Source organism: Camponotus vicinus, unplaced genomic scaffold (genome assembly GCF_025532165.1).
Source record: "Camponotus vicinus isolate PSW18456_S1 unplaced genomic scaffold, iyCamVici1.0 SCAF_6, whole genome shotgun sequence".
NCBI classification, from domain to species: Eukaryota; Metazoa; Arthropoda; class Insecta; order Hymenoptera; family Formicidae; genus Camponotus; species Camponotus vicinus.
In genome coordinates, this window is record NW_028141978.1 from 12,473,617 (window position 1) to 12,482,488 (window position 8,872).

Sequence of the window (8,872 nt, forward strand, 5' to 3'; positions counted from 1 at the left end):
TCTTATATCTTTCAGTTTTTTATTATTTATAAAATACAAAATAAAATATTTATTTCAATTTGTGAAATATTATAATACTAATCAATTAATTCTGAATTATTATTTTTATGTTAGTACATCAAAATGTTTCTACAAATTATCACCATAATATAAAATGTGTACATATGATAGTCTAAATATAAAAATACATCTCACATGTAATATATTACATTTTCCGAAATTAAAAAATTATTTATAGTAATATCATTAGGATGATATGTGATATCGATCTGATAAAAATTTAATTTATTTTTTATCGGTATATCCGTACGTGTTCCATTCTGTAAAAAAAAAAAGATAGAGATTAATTATAGTTACATAATTTTTTTCGCATTAACGAAGAGATGCCAGAGTATTATTTAATAATTCAAATGAGCATTTTCTCGTCAATTTTAATCACCTTTAATCTTATCTTCGTAATTTAGTATTGTTGGGTACCAATCGGCGCTAGTGTAATCTATTTCCGGCTGTTCACCGCCATAGTTTTTCGGTAAGTGGCTGGCAGGAATGTGAGTGTGAAGAGAGGACATATTGGTACCGTGGAAGAACATGCGTTTTCTCAGCTTTTCTCTAACAAACGGTTTAAACATTGTCCATACCATGTTAAATAGAAATGGTTGTTTTACAAAATGAACCTGAAACAATATCGAATAATTAGGAATACAATATTCATGTAATAAAAATAATTATTATACTCTTGATTAGTCAAGAATAATAATTATATTTCCAAATAAAGAGTACAGACACGTAACAATTAAATTTATCGATCACATTTAACTTAATCCGCGCAAAATATAAGAATAAGATTTTTTTTATACAAAAATAATTTTAGACTTAATATTATTGATACGAACCTCCTTTAAACGCAATGGCATTGCATCTTGAATGAAACTAAGAAGTTTTATGGAAAAGCTTGGTGGCATTCCCTTGACCTGTTTCATGGAGAGACCGTCGAAGTCCATTATAACAACAACTCCAAATATCTAAAAAAAAGATATACATAATAACTATGACGCGACAAAAAATAGACGCTTGACAAAATGATTCTGAAAAAATTGATTAATATCGATGCTATTATATTGTGTTTAATTTTAGAGTGTGGTATTATTATTTTTTTTCATGAATATTAAATTATTATTCATATTGAATTATTATTCATATTGAATTATATTACTTATCAACCGATTAAAGTACATAATCACGTCTTATTCATGTTTGTATCCTATTTAAGATTAAATTATTTTGCTTCAACATTGTTGAGGCTTAATTACAAAAAGAAATTGTTATTGCTGTTGGAATTTTGGTTCATCTCTAAGATATCCTTCTTATACAATCAGATTTACAATTTTGCTGTTGCATAAGTTACCGCATACACGCGATTCGATAGAATCACCCATACTTAACAATTTCTACAATTTTATATACATATATATACATATATACAGGGTGACCCATTTTAACTTAGGCAGCCAAATAACTCGAAAAATAAGCAAGATAGAGAAAAATGTTTTAGACAAAAGTTGTATGGTTTCGAGGGGGCCATAAGATGGTATCATTGGTTTGACCTCGAAGAGTCATTTGAAGGTCACGTGAAGGTCACTTCAATTTTTTTAAATGGAATACTCTATATATTTTTGTACATTCTTGTAGCTTATTTCGAGAGCTTTCCAAAACACTATAATTAAGTACCTTTCCGTTAAGTACTTTTTGAGTTATGATGCTTGAAATAATTTCTTAATTTTACATAAACCGTAAAATATCTTGTAAAATATTCATTTTTCGATTATCTTACCTTAATACTTTTATGTACAAAATAATGAGAGGAATCAATTGGTGTAAAGAAAACACATAGTTGTTTTTAAGAAAAAATATGGAATTGTTAATTGCAAATTACATATTTTTTCTTCGAAACAACTATGTGTTTTCTTTACACCAGTTGATTCCTCTCATTATTTTGTACATAAAACTATTAAGGTAAGGTAATCGAAAAATGAATATTTTACAAGATATTTTACGGTTTATGTAAAATTAAGAAATTATTTCAAGCCTCATAACTCAAAAAGTACTTAACGAAAATGTACTTAATTATAGTGTTTTGGAAAGCTCTCGAGATGAGCTACAAGAATGTACAAAAATATATAGGATGTTCCATTTAAAAAAATTGAATTGACCTTCACGTGACCTTCAAATGACTCTTCAAGGTCAAACCAATGATACCATCTTATGGCCCCCTCGAAACCATACAACTTTTGTCTAAAACATTTTTCTCTATCTTGCTTATTTTTCGAGTTATTTGGCTGCCTAAGTTAAAATGGGTCACCCTGTATATATATACAGGGTATATCTGAAATGATGCACTAAACTTTAGGAGAGTATTCTAGAGATCAAAATAAGACTTTTTTTTCCTATGAACATGGGTCCGCAAATGAACCCCCTTCCGAGCTAGAGGTCCCTAAAGTTTGGGGAAAAAATTGAAAATTGGCTGTATTTCAGAAAAAAAAAGGTTTTGACGTTACCTATCACCCTCTCTTGAGAGATAAATAAATTTGCGTTGCGGGTGTTTGGTCAATTTCACATATTTTCGAATTTTAGCTCGGAGGGGGGTTCATTTGCGGGCCCATGTTCATAAGAAAAAAAAGTCTTATTTTGACCTCTAGAATACGCTCCTAAAGTTTAGTGCATCATTTCAGATACACCCTGTATATATATATGTGTGTGTGTGTGTGTGTGTGTGTGTGTGTGTGTGTGTGTGTGTGTGTGTGTGTACAGGGTGTCCCGAAACAAACTCTTGATATTTTAAAAGCAGATTCTCTGGCCAATTTAAAAACGATTTTTCCTCAGCGAAAATGTCGAGGGAGATCATTATTTTTTGCATATTCCCAATTTTTGTCATCATGTATCTTTCTAACTAAGCCTTAAATTAAAATTCTATTAAAGTAAACTCTACCTAAAATTAATTAAAGAATGTGACTTTATTAATATTTTATTCCCATAAGCCTTAGTTTGCGAAAAACCCTTTATTTTCAATCGTTTATAACTCGAAAACTATTAGTGCCGCGATATTTTCGCTGAGGAAAAATCGTTTTTAAATTGACCAGAGAATCTGCCTTTAAAATATCAAGCGTTAGTTTCGGGACACCCTGTATATATATATATATATATATATATATATATATATATATATATATATATGTATATTTGTACATACAGAGATTTATAAATATACAAAGATTTAAAGGAAAATATCTGATTTTTAAACACAAATTACTTTTCTTTTTGCTGCATTGCAGTCGATATCTGAACATAATTTTCGATAATTTGGGTATTCAGCCTATAGAATTCACCCTGAAGAATGTATTGAACAATCACAGATTAAAAGCGCTACACACGTAAATACTTTATATATTTTTATATATTATATATTAGATACCTGCGATTCCTGCTCCTGTATGGCTATCAGATGAACTAAATAAAACATTCTCAATATTTGATCACTCGTAACCTTAGACGGGTCCCAAGTTTTGCCGGCTTGGACTATCATCACCCTGCGATTTTTATGATCTCTTGTTTTTAAAACGTTAATAACGTCGTGATTCACGATGGCATCTCTTTCATCACTCGGCAACAGATCATAGTAGAGAACTGCATGCTTATGTCTGAAATCCGCGATGCGTTTCATGAGTTCATATGCGCTCTGCGGATAAAACTTGCACGGACGGAGGAAAATCAGGAGAAAATCGTCGTCGGTGCAGTAGTACAGCGTTTTATCCTCTAAAATAAGAGAAAATTTTACATCAATCGGCGAAGTTATTAATTTTGACATAGGAATAATAGCTGAAGGATTACATATTTAACATATAAAGACCTCTTTATTATTTTGTTCATAAAATTTAGTTAAATTTAGATTTTTCAACCTAGACTTTAATTTGTAAAATCAACTAAGAGTCTTGATTTTGAAACTTTGAATCATAAATTGCTCTTTAAAAGAATCTTTTGTACATATTTTTGCTTCTTGAAAAAAAACAACTAAAAAATCAGGTACTAACATTTAAAGCACATGTTATAATCTGCTCGATACGTTGCTATAAATATTTAATGTTGTTTGAATGTAATCCTCTGTGCACGTGAACAATAAGAATAATCTTATGTGTACATATTTTTTTCAATAATGATTCACTATGCCAGCTATGATCATCCTTCTGATCTAAAAGAATCGTTGGACTTTGCAACGTTCTGTCATGTGTTATCGAAATGTGCTACTTGATCAAGGTACGTGGTTAACATGTCATCATAATCAATAAAAATTACGATTTATAGGTTTTTTTTAACGACTTTTGAACTATTCAAAAGAATAGATTAAGTTTTGCAACTCATTGAAAACAAGATTCTTCTAAAGATACGATATTCGCTAAATTGTAGTCATACAGATGGTTCTTTTGTCAATATTCTTTGTGGCCGTCTTGATAGCAAAAACGTTGACAAATCACTTTGGGGCGATTTCGCGTGCGAGGTCGGAATTCTATTCTTAAAGAAATCGTCTCGGTACTCCTTATTAAGGAAATTGCGAGGGTCACCATTTTTTATTCTACTTAAAGCCAAATAAATGCGCATGCCGTGTGTAAGGCAATACAAATGCGCAATAGCCGACGACGGAAATGAATGACGGACGACCAAAAACAATTTGCAGAACGTCTAGGAATGAAAATGCGCGATGACAAGAGTGCAGATCACGCTACGTATATCCGCATAGCGACTGAGATGCAAGATTATCCAGTTATTGAATAATGATATCAGCTTATCGTGTAATTATTTGCCTCAAATAATCAAATTTATCTCGTGATAAGTATTATGCGCTAAAATGTGTCCAGCATTTCGGATTTTCATTCTACAATCTTGAGATATTTCGTGTGAAAACAGTAACGAGTGTCAAGCATTCTCAAGTTTCAATAATTATCGTCAATAATTTATCGTCGAAAGTTCTAAAGGTTAACACTGCTCTTGAGCAGATACTTATTTGATAGCTACTTGATATCATGTATGTATCTTTTATACTTTATCATATACAAGGGTCAAGGTGCACTCAACTCGAATCGATCGTTGTTATTGTTAATTTTTTTTTATCTTTGGATAATTTACGTAAGGTACTTATGGCAAACAAATATTTTCCATCTGTTGCTAGGAATTACTTCTCATAGCATAGTGTATGTTTTAAGAAATTATAACTATATTTTTAATATACTTATAAAATATATTACACATGTAAAACAACTAGTATCTTATATAATTTTCTTATATAGAATCATATATATATATATATATATATATATATATATGATACTATATAAGAAATATCATGTAAATCGATGAGATAAAAATAATAATTTTAAAAATATATTTTAAATATTTTAAAAATATTATATTTTAATAATTTTAAAAAATTATCTTTAAAGATAATTATCTTTAAAGATAATTATTGTTTTTATCTCATCGATTCACAGATGATATTAGACTCGACAATGCTTAAAATCGAGAACAGTTGAAATTTACTTACAATTAATAGTTTGCAAATAATTATTTTAAGAATTTGTCATGACATGGTTTAAAATTTTAAGAAGCCTTAAAGCTTTCGTCTTAATTTCAGAAAAATAAATAAAAAAGATCAAAGAAATAAATCGAATCTGATTTAGTTCTTTGCAGTGAAACGAGAGAAAAGATAAAACGCGGAAAAAACATTATCAAAATGTCATAGGCGATTTCGATTTATTATTTTTCAATGCATCTATTCAGCAATATTTTACCGAAATGGCTCGTTTTAATTAACTTCAAAGATCATTACATTACATTAGAAAAAAAACTCGTAATTTTTTTTATATAAATTATTTTTAGTTATGTTTAAAATAATAAAAAAATAAATCTTTCGATTGATTCTTTTAATGCAAAACTAATATTTACTATATAAAAAAGATATATATATATATACAGGGTGATTCATATAAAGTGACCGATGTGAATATTAGCTAAAGTTGAAGAGCTATGAAAAAATTTTTATACCAAAAGATGTTTGACACAGAGGGGGACATCGTATGGTACACACAATATTTTTATAGATGAAGGCATTAAGGAGATTTCAAGATCAACTTAATTTTTTTAAATGGATCGCCATATATTTTATTACATATTCTTGTAGCTTACATACTCTTGTACAAGATAATGCTACGTACTCTTGTAGCATTATCTTGTAGCTTTCCAAAACACTATAATTAAGTTAGTTTTCATTAAGTACTTTCCGAGTTATGAGGCTTGAAATCGTTTCTTATTTTACATAAACCGTAAAATATCTTGTAAAATATTCATTTTTCGATTACCTCACCTTAATACTTTTATGTACAAAATAATGAGAGGAATTAATTGGAGTAAAGAAAACACATACTTGTTTCGAAAAAAAAATATATAATTTGCAATTAACAATTACATATTTTTTCTTAAAAATAACTATGTGTTTTCTTTATACCAATTGATATATATATATATATATATATAGTGTGTGTGTGTGTGTGTGTTATAAACAATTTTAATCATGATATAGTACTTATTATAATAAAAAATTCGATAAATTTGGCGTGATAACAATTAATCAACATATACCATACAAAAAAGAAATATTGCAACGTTCAATAATATCAATTTTTCAGATATTGTAGAGCCTCTCGAGTTACTGCACTAAATTCTCTAATCTTCGAGATAACATATCAACATTGTTTTTTATAAATGTAAATCGAGTCATAATTTTTTAGAATTATGCGCACGTAATGAGAATTCTGATTATATCCAGTAGACATATCCTTTCGATCTTTTCAATAGAAATTGAACCGGTTTTATTAAAATAATGATATTCTCAAATAAGTATTAAAGATCAGAAGGCTAAACTTGATAGCTTATCTCTTGTTATGAAGCGGAGCTTGAAATAAGAGAGGGCATAAATGATATATTATTTACATTGATTTTTTATAATTCGTAGCATTAAGGATTTTATTTCATTTTCTTAAATTTATATAATTATGCATCACAGATCACACGATTTTAATTGTAATAATAAATATAAATAAGTTAATTTAATAAGTGAAACTTTAATAGGAAAAAGAGAATAGAATATTTTCTTAAAAATATTCATCCCCTGGACACAGATTATTTTTTACAATAATACACAATAGAACGAATGTGCGTAATTCTTTTCAGCAAGATCACAGAAATAACATGCGGAAAAAATTGAATAACTTTGCAATATTTAAGGAAAAACATGCGCAAAAGACAAAGTCTTTGTAAACTTTTATTCAGAGATCCTCGAATGTTAATTTCTCTAAAATTTAGAATTAATAAAAATTCATGAAAGACGATATATAAATGTGTTTTGACTAACCATCAATATATTTCCTCAGGGTCTCGATGCCGTTCTTCACATTCTCCTCGGTTTCCCTGAGTTCTTTCTCGGCCAGAGCCCTAGCTTCAGGCCCGGGTGGACCCGTTAATATAGTGAAAGACATCTTCGATCGGTTTTTCTATCTTCTCACTGATCTTGGTTCTTACAAAATAATTCTCTAACTAACTGACTGAGACGAATAAACGTTCCTTCTGTCAGGACAACCGAGATTCATCTGCTGCACCACTACGATAAGAACAAGAGCACCTCTTGCGCCGAGGCAATCTTTGACCGCTCAAAGTCCACAAGTCCGATTTGTATCTTCTATCAGCGAGCATTGGTTCTCCACGCTGATTTCTCATATATGTGGAGAAAAATTTAATAACTGCCTGAATTCTTACTGATCTGGATCATGCTGAAGCTATGTTTCCGAAATAATACATCTCAGATAAATTTCTCCACCATTTTTTCGAATTTCATCTGTAAGCTTTTCATTTGATGATCGTGCGCGCGATCTAATCGACATATGTGCAGGTCATATAATTTCTTCGTACTCGAGATCTGTTTCTTTGTTAAAAGAGATTTCTTATTTTTCAAATAAAAAAATCAATTTTTATTTTTAGGAAGTCTACATTTTTTAAATATTTTTGAAATATGTATTTTGGAATAAAATAAAAAAAATTATGAAGTTATAATATTTTATAGAAAAAGCGCAAAAAGAAACAAGCATAAGCTCGATTTTTTATACTTGTTTTTGATACTTGTTTTTTTATCGAAGAATAGATGAACTCTCGTATCTCATCAATCTATATCTTGTATATATGTCACGTATTTCCAAGTCAGAATATTTTTGAATAAACATTAAGAAGCATGCTCTTATTCTTTGTACAAAATAGATACTATTTCAGTGCTGAAAACTAGAGAAAAAATATATGTTGAATAGAAAGGGATCTTATGGCAACAAATTTATTAAAAGTAATTTAACTTACTATAAGAACAACTGTAGAGAAAATGAAGAATGTAAAAAAATCAAGATATTCCAGTCAACTTATTGCACACATGGCTACTGTTAAATTTTTCAGATATTTTCTTAATAACAAATTTGTCAAATATAGATTTATTATAAAGATACTTCAAAACAACATGCAAAATCCTGATAATTTTGATTTCGACATTCGTTTCTTTATATCGCTTTTAAATATTTATATTTTTCTATCTATACAGCAAGAATAAAATAGCTAAGAACTTCACTTGAACCTAAACTAAGAACCTAATTTATATATTTTCAACGAGAAATATATGTTAATATCATACGAAAGCTATTGTCAGTTCAACAAAAATATATACAAATGCAAGAGACATCGCTTAGAGAGAATTGTACATCCAATTCATTAAAAAAGATTAATAGTTCGTATT

General features: G+C 28.9%; 1 protein-coding gene across 1 annotated transcript; it reads right to left on the bottom strand.

Annotated features, from left to right (window-relative positions):
• Nucleotides 1-7,704, bottom strand: LOC145973210 (retinaldehyde-binding protein 1). Its single transcript, XM_083102451.1, has 5 exons — nt 7,457-7,704; nt 3,470-3,810; nt 894-1,022; nt 440-674; nt 1-320 (listed from the first exon to the last, which is right to left on the bottom strand). Exons 1-5 carry the CDS (start codon nt 7,578-7,580, stop codon nt 286-288), a joined length of 864 nt encoding a protein of 287 aa, XP_082958577.1. The 5' UTR covers nt 7,581-7,704; the 3' UTR covers nt 1-285.
• Nucleotides 7,705-8,872: the final 1,168 nt, after the last annotated feature.